The 22,952-nt window shown below is 39.9% G+C and overlaps 1 protein-coding gene and 1 long non-coding RNA gene across 2 annotated transcripts in view; one reads left to right on the top strand and one right to left on the bottom strand.

Moving 5' to 3' along the window:
- Positions 1 to 10,869: 10,869 nt before the first annotated feature.
- Positions 10,870 to 22,952, top strand: part of PLPPR4 (phospholipid phosphatase related 4) — a 33,686-nt gene continuing 21,603 nt past the window's right edge. The window contains exon 1 of the mRNA XM_065842524.2: positions 10,870 to 11,018. Coding sequence (XP_065698596.1) covers positions 10,941 to 11,018 — 78 coding nt within the window. The 5' untranslated portion in view covers positions 10,870 to 10,940. The remainder of the gene's footprint in view (positions 11,019 to 22,952) is intronic.
- LOC139828306 (uncharacterized) overlaps positions 14,540 to 22,952 on the bottom strand; it is a 60,376-nt gene continuing 51,963 nt past the window's right edge. The window contains exon 6 of the long non-coding RNA XR_011739778.1: positions 14,540 to 15,586. This is a non-coding gene — a long non-coding RNA (uncharacterized lncRNA). The remainder of the gene's footprint in view (positions 15,587 to 22,952) is intronic.

Genomic DNA, 22,952 nt, shown 5'->3' with positions numbered 1-22,952 from the left:
GGAAGAGACATGAAGAAGAGATATGTAGCAAGAACATACAGAAACATGCAGCCCATATTATGGGCAGCAATACCTGCTTTTGGAGCATCACATCCTTCCAAACCTTACATTTGTATCCCAAGACAAATTAGTATTCAATGGTTCAGCCACCAATCCATTAACAGATTATTGATTACACTTTAACTCCTGGAAAGGTGTTAGTACTTTCTCTCCTCTTAACAGTGGTCATAATCTTGATATCACATTGATTAAAAATGTAGCATTTTAACCTGTTTAATTAAGATGGTAGGTGCAGTCAGTGGTTTTAATTTTGCTTTTGCACCATAAATAAACTAGCTGATCATATCTAAGAGTCATAAACAATTTCAATCTGGTATCCAAGATGATGATATGGTTCATCTGCATACTCATCAAGTGGCATGCATGTAAATAAGAAAGTTTTGCTGATGACTTGCCCTGCTGCTTCTACTATAGTGAAATTCATAACCATTAGGATCTTCTACCAGCAGGTCAGACTATCTGAACTTAATTCCAGTGCAAATGAAGGGAAATATTCTCATACTCTTATTTAATTATTATCCATCAAATGTAGAATTTTAGATCAAAATGGTAAACTTTTCTGTTGCTGAAGCAGCATATTAGATGCAAAAAAAAAAAAAATAGTAGAAATAAATTATTTCCATTAGAGAGATAGATGAGCCTATTCAAAAAACAGTAAAATCAAGTATTAAGTAGTAACAAAAATATCACCTCCTTCATATATTTTCCCTCTTTTTAGACATCTAATTTGTCATCAGTCACAGTTCCCTGTTTATCATTAGAATTTGTATCCAGAAAGCATTCTGCCAGGGCAGGAAGGCAACTAATAATAATGAAAAAAACATGAAAATTACATTCTACCAAATGAGTGCTTATATTGATGTTCTGTTATTAAAGCCTTTTAAATCCCAAACAAATAAATCCCTCAATCAACACAAATGAACTCTTGGGAGAGATGAAGAAAACAATTGTATATTTGGATTAATTTGGAGTTTAGAAAATATTCGTAAGGCTTTTGCTTCTTTCAAAATCCACCATTTCCTTTTTAATTTGAGGTAACGATATGAATAATTCTATCTCAGTGCAGTTCAAGGGTACTGCTGAAAATTGGGCAGGGTGACATCTATATGCCCACAGTGGGACACAAGATTTTAAACGATTTCTGGTAGCATATTAATTTGAGATTCTACTATGTAAAATCTTGTGGGCTTTCTAAAGTAATATTTCAAAGAAGGAATGCCTTGTTTTTCACAGGTTTAAAAATGTTTGGATGAAATAACTTTTTTACAAAGCTTTTGTCCCTCATTTGGGCATTTCTTACAGTTCTCTGAGTATACAGAAGCCATAAAGATGTCAGGTTTCCCTCTGGAGACGTGCCAGTAGGCCGAGAGGCATGCTGCAGAGACATAAGGCCAGCAGGAGAACTCTCCACCAGCCCATCCACAAGGAGAAGCCTGCAGAAGCTCTGGTTACCAGAGAACTTCAAGTATTGGGCACTCCTGAATGCTTCCACATGGCATTGTTGCAGGCAGCAAACCTGAGGGACACGTGAGTCACTTCAGTTTGTCTTAGGTAACACTTTGAGCCCTAATTTCCCCAGATTTTAAATGTAGCCTTGTTTTTTCTAGTTTGCATCAAATGCAGGAACAACCACCCAGGGAAAGCCAGGTGCTAAATGGAAGAGCATGAAGCTAAATGCATTCATTAAGCCATCAGATATGTCTAATGCCCTGCTCTTCCCCATTTCTTTTTTTTTTGTTCACTAAAGCAGCTACACAGAACAAGAACTTACTGCCACCCTATGCAGAGAGCTGCACACAGCTCAAGCACATACGCAGCTTCCACTTCTGCTTGCCCTATTGCAAAATCATCTCACATTTTCCACACGTTCTGCAAACATAACAAGCTGTTGCAGGACACTTATTCAGGGACTGAATCTGGGACCATCAGCAATAACTGCCTACTCCCAAATGCCATCTGAAAAATCTGCAGATTTTTGTAGGTATGTACCAGAAGACAGACTGAATTTAGATGCGGAGTTGACAACTTGGAAATTATATATCCTAATATGCATATGCTCCCGAGCATGTGTAGAAGTATCTATCTATTAGAGCAGTCCATTTACTTACAGGCATTAATCATCATTAATTGAATTTCAAAAAGAGTTATTGAATGAGTACAATCATAGAAAATGCCATCCATTTAACTCTCAAGCACACATTGTACAGGCACGCCTGTAAGCAGAATATGGCTCACGTCACTCAAGTTACAAACAAACATCTCAATTTTTTCTGCAAGTTACGCCTAATAGTTACAATCCTTAAAACTCAGTGAAAAGTCATAATGACTTGAATGTGTTTAAGATAATCCAGTCAGGGGAAATGAAGAATTGCACCAAGACAAATCACCCTCTTACATGATGGATATTTTCTCGTTATTACTGTTGCCATTACATATGTTATTTTTCCTTCAGTTATTAAGCTAATTCATTCAGTCTGTGGTTTATTATTCTTTGCCCTTGGTTTTTGGCACAGGAAGAAATGGAAACTTGGTCTGGTGGTTTAAGACACTGGCAAGACTCAGAAGGTACTAGTTCAGCTCTCAGCTTTCATTCAAAAAAATTGCTATGGCACAGCTTACAAGATTTGATTGTGTAACTACATCGAGTAAAGTGTGATTTTTTAACTTCAGAAGCCTTAAAGATAGTTGTATTTTATACTTCAGCAAAGTAAGTCTCATAACTAGGATAATGTATTCCTATTCTCCAAGTGAAAAGCCACAGAGACTTTTTCTGTCAATATCACTGAATCCATACTGAGCTGCTACTACTCTAGCTATGCCAGGTACGTCTAACCAAAGAGCTATTTTGGCAAAGCTGAGGTCTTGTCAAGGTCTCAATCTTTCGTTTTTCATTTCCTCAGTTACAAAATAGGGATAACTTGAGGATAAATATATAAAATTATGAGGTGCTCATTTACTGTGATAAGCTAAATCAATATTTTAGATGACTAATCATAACCCCAATACCGAACATGAAATACCAGAGCTCTCTGCTCACCCAGATCAAAAGCAAGCCCAGTGTATTTAGCACTAAAGCCTTTCACTTCCAGTTGACTTCAGTACGGCGAAAGCAATCACTCTATTGCAGAGAATTTCAACCCTGTACTATTGTAAACTGTATAATATTTTCACTGAAGAGACATTTTAGGTAAGAATAAACTCTGTGTGTGTGTATGTGTGTGTGTGTGTGTGTGTTATGAGCTCATGTGCTTCTCTGCAGAAACATAATTCTACAAGGGCAAATTTACACAGGAGAAAAAAAAACCCAGTTCTTTCAGAAACCCAAATATCAGCAACCAATGATAAAACTGGCAATAATAATTACATCTTGAAAAACACATTCCTTTCATTGTTAAAGGCAGGAGTAGCTGTATTAGAAAAAAACAAGGTGGCAGAAAATACAGGTTTACAGTGTTTGGAACAACAAATGCATGAGTGTAACTACGCTGTTCAGAATTTGCACTCTGAACTTCAGCAATATATTGTCAGACAGAAGTCCAGAAGTTTCAAGCAACAACAAACTTGTCACATAAAAACAAATTATTTGGTATATTTACCTGGCTGCATAGGCCTTTATTCATTGGGAATGTATATAAACTGGAGCGCACCCAGTTACCTATGCGCACAACTGTGGTCCATAAGCTTACACCTACTGTGCATGAGCAGTATTTCTGATCTCCCTGTGTGTCATAAATCCACACTCCTGGGAAGCATTGCAGCTACTGAACATGTGCAGATAGATGGTAAAATACACGTACAGTAGATTCCATCATGTGACAAGAGAAGGATTGCAATCTGCAACTTCTCATGTCCTTGGAAGAAGACTGAGTACTATAGTTTTAACTATTTGGACAGCTAAATACCCATTTCTGTCACTAGCATTCTATGTTCTGTGTGAGAAACTATCAAGAGCATCAGGCTATGTCCAAGAAGCATGCCTGTTTGGCATAATTCTACTAATCAGACACTATTACTAGGGGTAATTCTTTAACATCAAGTGCTATATCCTCAGATATTTTCACTAACGATAACACAAACTGTACAGTTATATCTTTAGCTATATCAAGGAATAATTACTTAGTTACTGTTCCCTTTCTATGGTGAAAACCTGTTGACTGTTTGCATCTACATTCCCACTGTTAACAAACTTTTTCACATCTAATTTAGCAATGGTTGACTTGAACAGCTTTCTAAGCATGATCACAAAGGGGCTGAAAGACCTGACAGCTCTTCAGTCTCCTGTTACAGAATCAAGACACAAAATGATTGTATAGCTTCTTATATTTTTGCCCAAGTGTTAATTTTATAAAGAACATTCTCTTCATGAATATTCAACCAGTTTTTACAATCAAGCTGTATCTACTCAACTTATTCACAGATCAGTGTTTTCATTTTTAACCTAATAAGACAATAGACTGATTCTTGTGCTGTGCTATTTCTGCATAACATTTATTGATAATGAGGTTGTCTGTTGCCTGATGATGTAGAATTTTTTCAAGAAAAATCTTATACAACTAATAAAATATGCATTCCATGGCTTTCCCTTTCTTGTTAATTCAGTGATAGAGTTCTCTGGTGCTATACAGTATAAATAGTTAATGTTGATACATATTAAGTGCTATTGTAGAACTGCAGTCATTTTTAGCTGACATGCTTTCATTCAATTGCCACATTGCATCTAAGCCTTAAGACCTCATAAGTACATATAAACATATTTATGTGCATATATACACAGAAGGTAGGTTCTTATGCCTCAGTTTTAATAACTAACAGTGAAAATGAGTATTTAATGGTGGGAGACAGGAGTTTTCATCAGTCCTGAGGCTGCTTAATTTAACAACCAACAGTACTATGATTATAGACTTACAAAATAATGTATGTTCTCATTGGAAAGCTAATGATGCAATTCAATATTGTGAAAGTAAAATATTTTTGTCTGTTCTGAACTTGGAACATCTAAGAACACTCTGCAAATACATATTTTAGCATTTTAGACATTTTTCCTGCCACCTCCTATGAAAAAGTGACCATCTTTTGTTTTTACCATTCAGTTCCTAAATTTCCTTCTCAAAGCCATGCACACGGTTTTTCTTGTTCACAGAATTTGAAGCATGCATTTTTCATTAAAATGTACTGAATAATGCGTTTATTTATGCATATTACTTTAGAAAGAAAAAAAAATTTAGGAAGAGGTGATCTAAGTTGGAAAAACATGCCATCAGAATCTTGGAAACGGCAAAACTAAGTTCAGATGCAAATATGTGCAGTAGTTAGAAAAGCATGGATTAATATCAACAGGCTGTTGTAGCAGCACTCAAAATGTCAGATACATGTCAGCCTTTCTCGGACATGGTATTTCATTCAGCCTGCAGGGCAGACAGGATTCCTGCTGGGACTTCTGCATTTCCATTTAGACAAATGGGTATGACTGTTATTTCCATGATTGTGGTTTCTCACTCAACCTCTGTCTCAGCTCATGCACCAAATGGCTGATGTTTAATTAGCTGGTGATAAGTAACTTGCCCAGATTCAAGCAGAATATCTGTGACAGGTCACCACATAAGAATAAAGTTTTGTGCCTTATTGATACCTACAGAAAACTGTTTTAAAGAGCCATTGGTATTCCAGAAACAATCTGGGATTTTCACATTCTGACATTTTCAGGTCTGTAACAATGATCTTAAATCCAGACATATGCAGGTAACCAAGATTATTCCATTATTAGCATCAAAATAAAAGCATATTTGGCATAATGCATATCACACATAAACTCATTTTTCCAGGTTCCACATTATCCAGCCACAAGACAGCTTCCCTAAAATCACATAATCACTCAGCTCGGTGCTAAATCAGACTTAAGGCAAAGCAGTCTGTACAGAGCACAGTCCAGCATGATGCTTCTGCAACCATGTCACTTGCAAGCCAACACTCACCCAAGGCCAGAAAGCACAGGAACAGATGTCTGAAAAATACTAGGCAGACATGCTTATAGGTAGTATTTAAAGACACGGATTCAGAAGAATGATCTTAGCATGACTCATTCAAAACATGCAACATTCATTTTCTAGTCCAAACACTGCAGTGTAAAAGGCAGGAGGAAAGCCAGGAATCATTCAGAGTCATCTGCTACTTTAAAGCTGTGACCTATATCCAGTAGCCTAAGACAGGACATTAGAAGACACAGCTTTACAGCAACAGGAGATTATGAGACATAGTGGAGAAACAATTGCTTGATGCAATTACAACTTCAAAGCAGAATTTAATTCTCCCATCTGCGCTGTGGATCTCTTTTGTGTGTTTTGAACATGTTCCACTACGAATCTCCCAGGGCTGTCACATGCCATCTATCCAAGAGTGCTATGTGTTGCTCACAGGGGAGCTACAGATGGCTTAAAGAGGAAAATTTTGCCCTAATATGAAAAAGGAAACAACAACCTTGCACTTGCAAAAAGCTAATGCAAATGTCAATAATTAAGGAGATGCCCTTGACATAATTCAGCTATCCAGTTTTGCTACATCCTATAATTTATTTTTCCCTTTCATCATGTTTACGAGATTTATATTTATATATAGAGTACCTTGTTAGGATGCTAGAGGTGTTACTTTGTAGTCTGCTGTGGACTTTGTCCAGGGAGCCACCATTTTTCTTTTTCCAACTAATAGACTATATTAAAGTAGTTGCATCAAAGATGAGAAAGCCTGTTCATTAAATATTTGTAAAACCTTATCTGTCTTTTGAACAAACAGTCTTTTAAATGGACAAAACAGAACTAAAAAATCCATCTCTATGAGTTAACCCTGGGACTGCACACAGTCCAAGAAATCACCTTTGTGCATGGAAGTTGTTGTGTGGTGAGCAGGGGAAAGCAGGTTTCCTCAGGCTACTAAGCAACAGTAACTGCAGCTGCAGCTGCTGTTGCAGCCTCTGGCCAAACTTCTGCTTCCTACAACCTCCCCATGCCATTGTCTGACCAGTGGCTCTGCACAGCCACAGACCCACCAGCTCTCAGCCAATTCCGGTTCCTTCCCAAATTGTTTCATCTTGCTTTTGCAAGGGGTTTCAGTGATGCAGCACCGGTCCCTGTTTATTCATTGTGCTTTCTGTTCCCATGGAAGCAGTGAAACCACAGCCATTGCCCTTGCCAAAGCCTGAGAATAAAGGCAGACTTTGCTGCAGAAGGAAGAAAGCACCTGGATAACAAGATAATGACCTGCAGTCATGTTTTATACAGTGCAGCTTTGCCAATACACTAGACTATACTGGAAATTTATTTCCAATTGTGTTTCTAATAACTGTGGCGGCTGCTGTCTGCCTGACACATGGAAAGAACAGTGCTTTCTTCACCTAAACAATTTCCACTGATACATCTGGCGGGGGAGGCAACATTTTGTGTCAAGCTGACCTCTTAAAAATCAGCTTGGAATAACCAGGGGCACCCACTGATGGCCAAGTTTTCTTTTGCTGAAGAAAGAATAAATCTCTCTTCTTAGAATCTTACTCCAGATGAGTCAGAAGAGGCCTTTACTCCAGATTTGTGAATTTTATCTTCTAGTTCTTCTTTACATTTTTCCATTAACTCAATTGGTTTTGCTGAAGCAAAGCATAAACAAACCATTTTATGCTTCATGCTAACATGTTTCCATGACACTCTTCTGTTACAGAGATTGCTGGAAAGTGGGCAAAAAGCTGTCAGTGTTAGTGCAGATCTTGTATTTATGACTATCCTGCACACAGATAATAGGCATTCATAAGTCATGCATCACCATGCTTTCTTGTATGACTGTCTTGATTGAAATGGACAGGATGTGTTTTCTGAATTTTTTACCCCCAACACGTTTTCCTTTAGGAGACCATATAGATGAGATATTCATTTACATAAAAGCCATTTCACATTGTTCTATCAATGTTAAGGGAATTTAATACGGATATAAATGTATGTTATACTGATTTGAAGGGTACTTATACTTCTAGAGCAATCCAATGAGCTTCCATGTAAATGGGAATCAATCCCATAATTTCTAATAACTAACTGTCAAAAGAGGTGAATGCAACACACTGGGGGGACTTGTGTATTTCCAGGTGTTAATATATAGATGAACCCTTCAGTCCAAAAGCCATATCATTACACCCAGCAAGGGATTTTTCTGATTTTCCATCAATATTCATGTGCTTGAAAGATAACATACAGTCTTGAGAAGCAGAGAAGAAAAATTCTTACTCTGTTATGTTAGTTAGGACATAAGTTCCAAATGACTGCAGGCCTCTCTGGTACTGCCAGACAAAGAGTGATGCAGAACCTGTGCACAGAGTCCATCAGGTCCTGCCCGCTGAGCCTCGGGCAGGCAAAGGGGAGGCTGGGAACGCATTACTGGCAGCACAGCAAGGGTGAAATAATCAAGTGGCACCTTAGCTGTGCCTTGGTTACTTACTCTTGAGAAAATGGTTGCTGAGTCTCCACCAAGAACAAGTGAAAGCCCAGAGAGAAGGGTGGGAAATGCACCCCAGCCATGTCCATACTTACTCATCGGTATCACCCTCAGACTAGTGGGAGGTAGACCTGGGACCCAGGCATTGCTGATCCTTTTTCTTCTCTATTTGACTAAATAAAGGGCAGAAGTTCTTGTCAAGGCTTGCCAAAAAACTAATTCTTAAATCATATGTAACTCCTCCCCTAATTCCCTCTACCAGTACCTTCACAAAATAGTGAGAAACAAAACCAGAGAATTAACACAACTCTTCCCGCCCCTACAGGAGTCACACTGAGTGACCTGCATTGCACCCTTCACACCAGACATTTGTTCATAGTGAAAATTTGTGGAATAGGTCCTGGTTACTACCCTTTGTTTTACTGTACTATCAGAGCTGCACACTTAAAAGGCCTTTAGGCAGTACCACAATAAAACATAATTAATAGTAGGTGGTTTGTCAGTTTCTGAAGTTACATCATGATGTGAGTTTCTCAATTCATTTTACCAGAGAAACACCCTAACCCCCCTGCTTTTCCAGAATGAAGCAATTGCGTATGAAACAGAGGCAGACAAAGCATTCTTGAGTAATTTTTAATGGTGTGCACTAATGATTTTCAAGACAGATTCATTATTTCAGAACAAGTGGGGCTGATACAATAAATGCAACTCTAAGTGGCCATTGCTCACCAACTACTCTCCCCAATAATAGTTACATATTTAGCAGTAGCAAAGTCTTGCTACAGGTCCTCAACTGATGCTGTTTTATTTAGAATAACCCACCAGCAAGGCTAAAAAAAAAAAGGGACTTCTTTTACTTAAAGGCTATATCACTGATGGATAGAAATCACTACCAGACAACCCCACACTGTTCAAAATAACTTCCTGGAATTTGGTGCTGATAGTTGGTTACAAACCTCCTCTGCTCACAGCTCCTGTACTCCCAGAAACCCTTCTGGCCACTCCTGCTGCCTGGAGCCCCCTGATCTCCCTTTCATAGGGGTACCAGTGAGTTCTCTGTATCTCTGAATCAGCAGAAAACCTGGAAATTATTCTTAATGATGTTAGGACAAGACCATGTGTTGGTATGGCAACACTTGCAGTCCATTGCAGCTCTGAAAAAGTCTTTTTCAATGATTTGGAATCAGACTACAGATTTGCCTCCCATACCTGCCTACAGGCACAGAATATGTTTTTGCTTTTACCCTCTTACAATGCTTCTTTGCTTGTCTGCTCAGTGCAGAGCATAGATTGGCACATCCTCCGTGCTAGAAAAGAAGCTAGGGAGAATTTTCATTTCCATTGCCATAGCACAATGGCTACAGCAGCCAAAATACTAGCAACCATCTGAACAAGAACAGCAGGTTATTTCCCATGTTCCCGCAGAAAAGGTGGGATGGGAAATAAACAATTACTGCTTGAGTCACACTTCTCTCCTTGAACATTAAAGCTAAACACTACAAGACTAAGCTTACAGGCACAAGATAACCTTTGCAGACATTATTAATGTGCTACAAAAGAATGAAAATGCTGTCCTGTACAGAGAAACCCTGTAGGCCTTATCCAAGGTACCTCTCATTGATATCAACAGGATCTTGTCTAAGAAAAGGCTACAAACTTTGATCCACAAATAGGATCTAAAAATAACACATTTCACCATGGAAACAATTGTTCAGCTTAATTCTGTTATCTTTAAGATTGCAGCAGGAACTGCACCAGATACTTCACAAATTAGATAAATCACATGCCTCAGTATTGCACATGGGGTTGAAGAGCTCAGTTTTGCCCAGTCTCAGTCACACCACCCCCTTCACCAGCGCTGAGGCTGGGGTGAGCTGTCAACTAGCAATTTGAGCTCAATAAGAGTACACCTGCAGGAGAACATTAGCCTGTACAGTATGGAATACCCAATGGTATCCCCAGGGCCATTCCATTGCTCTGTTTCAGAGAAAGATTTCCCAGAAATATGATAAACCTCAAATTCCCCGTGGACCATCCTGTACATCCTCCTGCCTGCAGGGATCCTGTTCAGGTATCCCAGGCCTGTATGCGTTCATTTGGAGATCGTTTGCTGCAGCCAAAGCTTCCCTCGGCCTGAGCGCACCGCCGCGGGGCTTCGCCTGCATCCCGGCGGCTCCGACGCTCCGCGGAGCGCCGTCGTGAAAGAGTTAAGGCGGTCGAGCCCCCCGCCGCCCGCACCCCGCCGAGCCGGGCCCCTGCCCCCGCCGCCCAGCAGCCTCCTGACGTCAGCCCCGCGCACGGCGCAGGGACGCGCTAGCGGGCGGCGCGGGGCTCGGTGCGGCGGCGGCGGCGGCGGGCGGAGGAGACCCGCGGCGGGCGGCTGCGAGCGGCCGCCGCCCGCAGCCCCCGCCAGCATGTCCGCGAAGGAGCGGCAAAAGGGCACAGTGACCAAGGACAGCGTCACCCTCCTGCCCTGCTTTTACTTCGTGGAGGTGAGTGGCCGCCCCCGCAGAGCGGGCCCCTGGGGAGCAGCCGCGGGGGTGGTGGGGCAGGCGCGGGGGGCTGGCGGCGGGCGCGGGGCGCGGCGCGGCCGGGAGCGTCTCGCCTTCCCCGCGGAGGGGGAGCTCGCCTCGGCACTTGTACCGCACTGTCTGATGCAAAATCCCTCTGTGATGCTTTACCCTACTGAAATCAGCATCGAAGCCCCCCGTAAGGTGCAGGCGTGACTTAACCTCTTTTTTGCAGTCTTTTCGAGTGAGAATTATTTCTAAGAATAACTCAGAAAATGAAAGGGTCGCTCAAGTAAACCCTGCTACATGCACAGGAACCTCGCAGGAGGAAGACATCTTTCAAGAAGAGCTGGCTTCTAGGCGATCACCGCTCACGTTGCTTTGGTAGAATAAAAATCGCATTTGTAAGGAAATGCTTAGGAAAATAGAAATGTTCTCGAAATGATAATCAGTGGTGTGTTTTTACTGACCCCTGGATTACATGCTGCTTCTATCAGAGCTAAAAATGTCTGTTTTGAAAATGGAATGAGGTTCTCAGCACATCTTAAAGAGCAAAACCTGCTATGGCTGCTCAGCTGGTAGCAGGTGAAGTTGCAGAGGCACTCGCTGCCTGGTGTGTCACTTGAAGGCATTTGGCCCCCTCTGGAAAGTACAGTCACTTACATACTTCTGTAAGATCATCAGTAGACACAGTTTAAGCTTGAAGAAGTCAGTGTTATGTGAATTTGCTTCATGGCACAGCAGTAAGAGGGACGTAAGAATGTTTTATGGATCGAGCAAAGTGTTTCAGGTGATCCTGCTCACAGGGAGGTGATAGAGGCACTTTGAGGCACCATGTTACTTACCTCAGAGACTGGTAAAATAACATGAAGAACTTAGTGGTAAAAAATGGTGTAAGTTAACTATAACTGGTACGCTAGATAAAAACATAAAAATACACACAATACTTAATGTATAAAATATTAAAATATAAACATTGGTTGAAATATAAAGCAAAAATGTTCTTTCAGATGCACTTGAAGGGCTTTGGAGGTTCTCTGGGAGGCAAAAGGGGTCAGGTTGAAAAGGGACTTAGGTACAATGGAGTGTCTCTGTCCCCTATGCTCCCTGAGCACCTAGACATGGTCAGGAGCCTGACCCAAAGTAAGCTGCACCAGCTGGAAAGCTTTGCAGAGGCTGGGTATATGGAAGCATCAGATGGAGCCTATCAATGTCATTAGGCCTGCTCAAGAAAAGCCCTTTGATGGAAGGTACTTACTGGGCTGTATATCTTACATTAGCTTTGCATAGGAGTGAAACGTCAAGTGTGGAGATGCCCCTAAAAAAAAAGAGCTTGCTCACCCTCTATGCTATCTTTGTTGCTTTGGGAATCCCAACAGGAAGGAGATTGCTGGACCTCAGCTTAGGCGTAACTCTACTGCAGGAGATGATGTGGAGATCCTGCAAGACACAGCTGCACTGTGCTGTTTGGTGGGCTGTGCTTTGGCATGAAGTAAGATGAGATGAGTTAGAGAGCAGCAGTACAAAATGTGTGCCTGCTGCTCAAAAGAATTGCCTTATATAATATTAATTGCATACTTACAGTTCCCCCAGAAGCTCCCTGTAGCTCTTACAAGGAATAAGACAGGATTCTGCGAGCAGTGAAGAACTTGGGCTGAGCTCTGTGTACAGAGTCTGGTCTGGACTGGTGTGGACTCTTAAGACCTTCAGCAAGTCATTTACAGCTAGATCTAACACCCAGCTGCTCTGAGAGGGAGTCAGAATCCTCACTTAAGAGGATGGTCTCCTAATGAACTTTTAGGATTTCTACGTTACTCAGTCACAGGAGCAGAATCCTAGAGACTGTGCGAGCCCTTCTACACCAGGAGCAAGTTCTAATTATTGAACTGCAGACTTATAGCCCCTCTTCAACTGATGAACGTGTAGGTATGCAAAACAAGTAAAAGGAACATCAAGACTAAAAAAAAATTACTGCAATACACCTGAGCCTAAACATTGATTAGGAAGCCCTTTGGTGAGTTATCAGCCTTCTCCCATTACACAGCAAGAGGATTTGAAACCATTTCCCACATTTCAGTTGACTACTCAAATCACTTGAAAGGGTGCCAACAATTCATGTGATATTTAGGAAGAAACACTTTGTGTAACTTGTGTCCAGCCACCCTGCATTCACCCACATGGGCACTAGTTCTAATGAGACTAATGAGAATGCTTTTCTAGAGCTTTATAACACAGGCAAATGCCAGCACTTCAACAGAATCAGGAAAAGGATGTGATGGCTTAGATTCTTCTGTTGTGATGGGCTCAAGGAGAACCAAAGATTGAGTTGTACCTCATACAAAGGGAATTAATCAAAGAGAATTTAATTGCTATAAGAAGTTTGTAACTGTAAGGGATAGAGGAGTCACCCAGTGTGGCTGACTGGCCTTACTGTACAATATGGATTTCCTTTGTAAACAGGAGGCTGAGTTCCTAATGGGATTCAACAACAGATAACTACTTAAAAACAAAACTTACCAAATTTCATTAAGGCTCTCTGATTTTTAAAGCTTTTAGTTTCATGAATAGTGGTTGAATTAATGATGGGAAACAGGCTTTCAACCTCTCTCTGAATGCTGCCAATTCTTTAATGTTTTTTTCTTCTACCACTCATCACTCGGCTTTCTCTGTCCCATTTATAGCAGATAGTCCTTCCCCACCCTGAGTTGCAACAAAAAAAATAACGCATTAAGTTTGCACCTTCAAACATGAAAATTAGTGTTCAAAAAAGTGCCATTTTTTTCTCTTAAATGCTAGACAAAAGGAAAGGCTTGGAGAAAAGGATGTTGGACCAAGGGTAGTGTCAGATTCCTAAAGTGGTAGGAAAGGGATGAATTTATATTATAGAAATAAAATATATAGTTAAAATGAAAATAATCTGTAATAACTAATATAATTCAGGCAGCAGAACAAGTAAAGATAGATTATCTGCTTCAGAAGCACGTCATCTTCAGAAATAGCAGCAAACAAATAGAGTTCTGACACTGAGGGTTTTCTGCTATGAAGATTCTCAAGAATGTGTTATAAATGAGACTAGCTCCTGTAAACAAATGTGTTTGGTGGCAGCAACTTTCAGGATTTGATAAAATATGATTACGTAGAATGTATGCAGGCCAACTAATGTTAACTTCAAAAGAAATACTCTGGTCTTTATTTTGGTTTTAGTCTAATTTAAGAATAATTCAAATTAGCAGATTTTACCAACAACAGAGTTAAAACATAAAACTAATATGCCCCTCTTAAGATCACTGTTACCACTAGAACTATTCTTCATTTACACAGGAAAAGCAAAAGGAGAATCGGGCTAGAGCTTTGTTAGACGTAGAAGTGAAAAGAAAATAGAAGAAAATAGAGAGATGTAGCTTCTGAAAAATGTGGATAGGTCATTCTCTAAAAACAATAGAGGCGAAAATGAGCATTATGAAGTGACTCTTAACACATTTTCAGTTATATATTTTCACGTTTCATGATTTGTAAAATAACTTGATGATTTATCATCTATATCATAAGAATGTTTTAGAGCTTATTTTAACACACTCGTAAGAGCTAGATAGTTTTAGATTGCCTTGTGCATCAGGCTTACCTGAAGCATGTGGTCATCAGCACTGTGGGGCAGTTTGGCATGTTTTATTCCTAATTATGCTTGTGGCATTTTAGGGTTCTGTAGACTGTGGGTTATCTGAACTTCATTTGCATAGCTGAGAAAGACAAAACTTGCCATGAAAATTCATAGTCCCACTGGTCTAGTGGGAGTTCATCTTCATGATACAAAGTCTACACTCCTCTGGGAGGTATTGAAAATGAGTATTCCTGGAATAAGTTTTGCTTTTTGTTAACTGCCTTTCTTTTCAGCATATTCAGAGTATATCATGTGTATATTCACTTTCAGAAGAAACACATGTCCTTTACCATGAATCTGGAAAACTTCAGGGTTGTATAGTTTCTGTTCCTGGCAGAATGGTCAAACTTCAGAGGCAGGACAGACAAATACATTTCTTCTTGGTGAGGAAAGACTGTCATGGTATCCCACTTCAGAAACTTCTGGTTTAAATCCTGGTTTCACAGAAGTTGCTATGAATTTTGCCTTTGACTTCTGTGCCACTGTTGCTTCATCCTGTGTGCCAGATGTGGAAATGCAAAAGGCCAAGGTGTTGTCAATCTGAGTGACTCAATGCATACATTATCCAGCTGAATTGAGTTCCTGTGGCACCACCTTCATCTGGTGGTTGCTTAACTTCCAGGGTCTAAAATCAGACACGTTTCAGACAATGTCCCTTGTTACGATTAATTTTTTTTCTTACATCATCTTTTAGGCTCTTGTGTATGATGCATGCATACAGATAGCTGCTTTTTCTACATTTTCAAGAGCACAGCCAGGAGGTAATCACACCAGGGTTGTTTGGAAACACTTCTTTAAGTACTGGAAGAGCACTTATATTTCTTCTTCCCCAAAGGAACTGGAATTCTCACCAGCAGAAAGTAAAGTTCTGTTGTCATCGTAGTACTCCAGGCTGCAAAACACAGGAGGTCATCAGCTTCCATTGAAATAAGTGCATGTAGAGAACGTTCACCGTGTCTCAGCACCAGATGCTTTATTTCCTTTTGTTTCTAACATACACTAACAGAGCTAGGTTTGAAACATCAAATGTTTGTACATACCACTTGATACCTTGGTGCCACTTCTCAGTCAGATCTGGAATTTTTTTAGCCATTCAGCCATGCATGACCCCCACCTGCAAGTAGTGTGAGAGTAGGCTGTAAGGCTAAATCTTTCTTCCTAAGACCAGGATGTTTGGATCTACTCGAAGAGTTAAACTACACTACTGTGTCTTGGAGGCACACTGTAGTCACATTTCTCTCTAGATAGGTTTTCTGTTATGCTTAAATTAGGCTGTGGAATGGGGGAAACAACAAAAAACCCCAACTGTAGAACATGAAATTGTCCCCATCCTGTGGAATTAGCATAATACTTTCTAGATACATAGATTTTTCTCTCAAAAGAGTCAATCATGTGTGAGGGGAGAGGAAGAAGGAGAAACACACTTAACAGTCTGTTCATTGAGCTGACTTTGGCATGTGGCTGACTCACAGAGGGCAGATGTCAGATTTGTTTATAACAGTGCACTAGAGACCAGCATCCCCAAAATATTAAGGGGCTATCTGAGGCTTGAAGAGGCTGCTATGCATTCAAAGCAGCTGTATAATTAATTGGCCAAGCGATCAATCTTGCATCCTCTACATCAGTTCTGTACTTATAGAAGAGACATGCAGCCTGCATACTACCAGCTTTTAGCAAAAGATGAGCACAAAAGGGGAACAAAAAGGGAGGTGTCAAGCCTGTGCCAAGGCTGTCATGGGAGAAAAAGTGCAAATGCCACATGTTAGATCTCCCTCTGCGTTTGGCTACTTAGTTGGCAGGTGTAGAGTTTGAGTAGTCCATAGTGAAACAAGGCCTTTTCCAACCCTGCACCATCCTGCTGACCTAATATCCCAGTAGCAAAAGGAAGCTTGAATGCATTAGAAAGTAAAGGAGATTCATTTTTCCAAATTATTACCTTTTCCAAAAGTAGAAAAAAATTATAGCTCTCTGATTTTCTTCTCTCATTTTATAAGATCTGTTACTCTGCGGCCAAAACTAATAAATGACAGCCTGTTGTGGAACCTTAGGTACACAGGAGCTGAGCTGTTACATTCTATCTTGACTGATGATCTTGTCACTTAAAAGTTCAGTTTGTAGGAAAGGAGTTCAGAAGTGGCAAAACAGCATGGGAGTGAGGCCCTGGAGAAGGGTTGGCACCCACACAGTTTTTTGAATGCATGTATGGAAACCCATGTGTAGAATAAATTGTAGTATTGTGAAGCGATTGGCAGTTTTGGCCCACAGAGATGGGGTTTTTGAGGAAATTTCTGTCTGAAGTTTGGTGACACTCTGGTTGAAAACCAACCACCCTCTTTTGAAGTGTTGCTGTTCTTGATTTGCCATAACCTTGCAGCAGGAGCATACGCTTCATAATCCACAGTAGATGCAATATCCTAAATCTCACTGTTTGTAGTTATTAATTGATTATAGCTAATTATTGATTTAATTAATAATCATAATTAACTGTAATAATAATTAATATAGAGACTCATCAATTACTTTTGAAGTCACACTGGAAAGAAATGTATTAATGGTGTTTATTGTGTTGTAAAATTTCTGTGTAAGGATTTGCTCTCTACTTAAGCTCTCTACTTAATTAAATTGAAATATTTTAAAAGTAGTTTTAGATTATTCGTGGTTGAGAATTTTTTTTTAAACAATTTCTATTCTGTTGGTTTTTCCATGTCAAAATGCCTGCTTCACATACATTTATTAAAAAAAAAAAAAAAGAAGCACTTTTAGGATTACCATGCATTCAGTTTGACTTTGAAATTTCTGAAATAGGAACTTTATCACTGATGTATCTGTTCTATTTTTGGTCTTACACATACTGAGAGGTTTTCTTTTAAGATTTGGCAAAGGATCAAGAGGTTTGAGGAATTGCATTGAGATATCTGTTGTATTTCTAAAGCTGAACTCTAACTGGCAGTCACAGAACAATTTGATTAAACTCTAAAATCAATACTGGAAATAAGGATAACTTAATTTTCCAAAATGTTAATGATAATAGATTTCAGTGACACCTGGGATTTGAAATTAAACTGTGAGTTGAAATTAAATCCAACAGTGTTGAATCTAGAAGACTGACCATCATCCCATGTCTCTGCAATTAATTTCCACAGAACTTAGACAATGGTGAGATAAAAATCATTTACAGAAAAGACAAGTTCCTTACAGTTTTGGGCCACATGAAACCAGCATCCAAGAAAGGAACAAGAAGCAGCAGAAACTAAAGTCCAGGGATAAAAGCAATAAGCCTTTATGCAGATACAAATTTTAGGCTTCTGAAAAACCTGAATGCCTTCTCTTAAAAGCCTGAGGCATTTAAGTTTAGAACATTATAAAAAAAAAAAATCTACAAGCCTAACTTTTAGGTCAAGCAAGTCCCCTGCTCTACAGCCATGCTGTGCTTAGCACCATCTCCCAAAAGTCCTCATGACAGCACAGTTTGCAATGCATTTGAGCTTGTGCTTGATCTTAATCCCAGCCCTGCACAGCGGCCTCACTGAGGCTGGAGATAACAGCACTGGTGTAGCTAAGCAAGAGCCATGGTGAGGAGCCCATAGATTCTTAAAAACAAGAGAAAATGGCAGAATTTGGGCTGACCATTTTGTCTTCCTGACCTATTTCTGGAAGGTATTCAGTCATAGTCATGGCCTCAGTATTAATTCCTGTGAGGATAAAAGAGGCCTGTCCTCATTCTGTTCTCTCCTGTCTTTTGTGAATCTCACAGCAGAGTATAACAGGACAACAGCCAGGGCAGTTGAAAGCTGCAATCTCTGTTAGTAGGTGGCTAAGAATAGGTACACCTTGTCTCCTCCAACCCACCACAGCCCTGTTTTTTTGTCTCATCCATCTGTTGTGCCTTGTCATTTAGACCATGAATTCTTTGGCACAAGGACTGACATTTATGATACATTTTAATAGAATCTTCCACAATGCCACATCTTTGCACATAGTTATTAAATAGACCATTCTTCTCCGAAGCATTTGGCTGTTATTTTTTCCATGAGAAGAAACCAATGGCATTCATTAGCTATCTCTTTGAGGAAATCCTGTTTATTTACTTGGTTGTTTAGAAAGATGCCCTGATTCCCAGAAAACAAGAGAAACACCAAGAGGCAGCTCCCATGCTCAGGAATTCCTTGTTTGCTGTGAAAGAGTTGCAGAATGACCTAAGGACCTAAGAATTTCTTGGCCATCCAAATATAAAAATACGAAAGATCCAAATAGCACGTCAGGCATCTCTTAACCCTTTTTGACAGGTGAGCTAGTCATACTACCTTTATTCTGCATCTAGCTGATTGTGCCTTGACTTCCTCTGAAAGCTACATACATATTCCTTCTCTCCTTTCTGCCTATCTTCTGTACAGGCAGGTAAAGCTAATCAATTCCACAGCCCTTGTATTTGCATCCAGTCTCAAGGAAAATCACTCAAGTCATTCTGGCCAGCACACTGAGCAGTGACTTCAGTATTCAGCTACAATTATAAGAGAGGCATTTCATTTTTCACCCCACTTAGCCTGACTGATTAGCCAAGGCTAATCAGTTTTGTAACCCATATTTAAAAACTGTCTGCTAGTAGCCACCAGTACAGCCCAATGCACCGCCACCACGGCATCTGGATATGAGTTCACAAGAAGAGATATTGCCTGTAATGCATTTTAGCAAAGCAAAGTGAGGTGACGTAACTGCAACTTGCACAACGGATTCAGATATTTGGGTATGTGACACTCCATGGTTGAAATCTTACAAAGCCCCTGGATTTTAAGTTGTTATAATAATCTCCTGAAGATAAATATGGACTCTTTGCTTAGTTAAGTGCTGGAAAATATAAGGATTAGATGTATAACTACACTTTTAGAGAAAGGGAATTTATAGAAGCTACTGATTCCCAGAGAGTTTTGGATTATGTTTGTATCCAATTGCATATTCTTCCAAGGTAAGAGAGAAACTGGGGCAGGAGGGGGTCTAATTTGTTGCTTTTCTTGAGCCTCACTGTCTATCTGCATGGTGTCATTTAGGAAACCATCAATATCTGTTTGCTACTGACTTGTCTGTAATGCTTGCAGATAGAAAGTGGTTTTAGTGAAGCTTTGATTATGTGGAAATTCTCCAAGGGGAGGGAGTACCCTGAATTATAAATCTAGGGCTCTGCAGGGAGCTGTGGAATAGTAAAGTTAAAGGTCCTACATTTTAACTCAAGACCAAGCGATTCAGTGTTTCATATGGAACAAAAGCGTGTGTGCCTGGTGGAAGGCCAGAGACAAGTCAGTGCCCCAGATGCTGCGCCGTCCAGAGGACAACCTTGTGCTGTTTAGGGATCCAGACACTCCAATGAAGATTCTCCTGCTAAGGCTCGGCCTTCCACTGCCCCATTTGCAAGACCTCTGCTGTCATACCAGACCTGTATGCCTGCATTACAGAGGGAGCAATGTGGAGGAGTTACAGGTGCAGTATAAGAGATGAGGCATATGCTGGTACTGAAGACATCATGGCTATAAACAACTCGCCCAATGGTTGCATAAAGACATGCAGAACTGCAGCTGGCAAAACTGATTTTAGGGTAACAAACAGTACAAAGAACAAGCCTCCAACATATGTAAACCATGCTGCATATAGTAGATTGGGAGGTAACGTGAAAAGACAGACAGAAAGAGCAATTGTAAAAGTGTATTAGCACCGAAGTGGTTCCTAGAGCAAGGAAGAATCACCATCAACATCATACTGTTCCTTACAAACGATTTGTGATGTGCTACACTAGAGTCATAAGTAGCTCATTTAATACAGAGTAACTACTTGTTACTACTAGATATGGATCTAAAAACCATGCAGACTTGTATCATACAGAGGTAGATGAAAGTAAAACAAATTAGGCATAGCCTGGTATCTAAGGTCCTTAGAAAAACTACTGTTACAGTTAAACCAAATGAAAACAAAGCTCCAGGCACAGCTAAACAAGTAGAGACAGAGCACCTGGGTTGGGGGAACCCCTGGTATCAATACAGGCTGGAGGATGAAGGGACTGAGAGAAGCCCTGTGGAGAAGGACTTGTGGATACTGGTGGATGAAAGACTGGACTTTGGCCAGGACCAGCATGGCTTCCATGCATAGGCTATATCATATGACCAGTAACAAATTGTGCTGGCACTGTGGGTCCTGGGAAATCTTAAGCTTCACAAGTAAACCAGGAGCATCCCAAAACAGCCCCAGGAGCAATCACAGCATATCCTACAGAAGAGTGATGGGCAGTCTGAAGAACTGTTATCTCCCACCTCAGAACTCCTCTCACAGCCATCTATTCTTTGAGTTCTCTCCAGTATGTGACATATGTCTTGTGGATCTTGACCAGAAGGAAGATGTATTACATCCCATCAGTTCAGAGAAGTTATTGTACTACTGAATGCTATTTTGGTTTGTCCCACACTACTTAACAAACTGGAGGTTTTCAACAAGATCTCTAGGTATTTACGTCCTTGTTGAGCTCTTGGGAAGAGAGACCATTTTTTCTCATGCTTGGACAATGCCTAGCTCAATACAGAAAAATCTTTTAAAATATTAATAACATTAATTATTATTAATATCTAAGTTCTATGGCTTTAAAAATGTTTGGAACTTACAGTTTAAGTAAATAACAGTGTTTGTTTGTTCATTTGTTTTTTTATAAATAAACCCCAAATCAAGCCTTTTCAGCAGCTATGCTGATTATGGTCCTGACTTTAAAGATTCTAAGCTAGAGTTGGCTACTTGGGTCAAACTCTACATTTACAGGTCTAAATTACAAACTTATCAGGGATCTTTCTCCACTACCCAACCAAGGAAGTAAGAGTATGAAGACTTACTAGTCAAGATATGGGAACTGAGGTTGGGGGTTTTATTATTCTAATTAGGAAGAGGAAAATTCCTATTCGATTTTGTAATTAAAACAATACACATTCTACTATCTAATTATATTTGACATTTTCAAGGTGTTGGGAGCTGAAGTCTATAATTACAGAATGACTGCTGCCTTAAGCAGAACACTCCATAAATATTCATATATTAAATAGCCAGATACACTATTTAGAAGATTTTAGAAGAGTTTGCCTTTTTTTTTTTTTTTTTAAGAAGACAGATTTTATATTTGTATTTTTAAAAAGATAGGAAGAAAAATGTCCTGTGGGATCTGACATACTGTATATAGCAAACTGACTATAAACCTATTCATTCGTATTGTAAGCAGTTACATTGGAGATTTGTAATCCTTTAGAATTATTTCTTTTCTTTTAGCAGAATGGCTAATTACAGTCAGAAATAATATGGGAGTCCTGTAGTGAAGTCATAAGACAGTAAAATGCAATTCTTACAATTCCTTGACTTTGTAATTAACAATAAAATTACAGCTTGCATACAGTAGTTTAAAAAAAAAAAAAGTTATCCACCTGTGTTATTTATTGTCTCATAATAAAATATCACCTCGTATATTACCTATTTTTGATAGTTCAATATTGCCATTTAAAGCAGTTGCCTGCCTAAGAATACCATAATCAATGGAGAGGCAGACTTGCTGGTAATGCAGAGCCTGTTGTTCAAGGAGAGGCTTTCCTTTTCTTGACATGAGAGAAATGGAAAAATACAAAATGAAGATGAAACTCAGAGTGCAGTATCTGCCTACTCTGTGTTTCCATCCTAGGAAATTAAGCTCTGGGGACATCTACGTAAACAGGCATAATTTCTGAAAAGAAGGGCAATAGGTACTTTGCCTATTTTGTCCATTTAGCTCACTGGAATATGTTTGTGTCCTGTTATAAGATGTTTTGCCCCATGGGATCTGGACCCTGGCTAAGTCATTAGGTGTGACTTTCAAATAGTTAATAATAAAAGACATTGCAAATATTTCAAGAGTTAAATGCTGTGCAGAAGTGAAGTTGCAATATGTGAGAGTTCAAATGCTGTGCAGAATTTCAGTGTCCCAGGAAGAGCAGCAGAGAGTTGGTGCAAGCTCTGCACACACCAGGGCAGCGTGCATTTTGCCAGCCTTCTGGTCAGGAGCCCCCTTACCCCCAACAGCTCCACAGTCCCTGTGCAGGCAGGTGTGGAGAGGAGAGCACCCAGTTCCACAACAATCTTAATTATTCCCCAAGTATGAAGACCAAAGGCTTCTTTCATCCCTGCACATCCCTATAGTGACTAGAAACAGTCTAGCCCATGTTGGCTAATCGTGCTGCTTGCATTCTAGTCAATGGGGGACTGCATCT

Source organism: Patagioenas fasciata, chromosome 6, assembly GCF_037038585.1.
Source record: "Patagioenas fasciata isolate bPatFas1 chromosome 6, bPatFas1.hap1, whole genome shotgun sequence".
Classification (NCBI taxonomy): domain Eukaryota; kingdom Metazoa; phylum Chordata; class Aves; order Columbiformes; family Columbidae; genus Patagioenas; species Patagioenas fasciata.
Note: the sequence above shows the minus strand (reverse complement) of the source record. Positions and strands in the feature narration are given on the sequence as shown.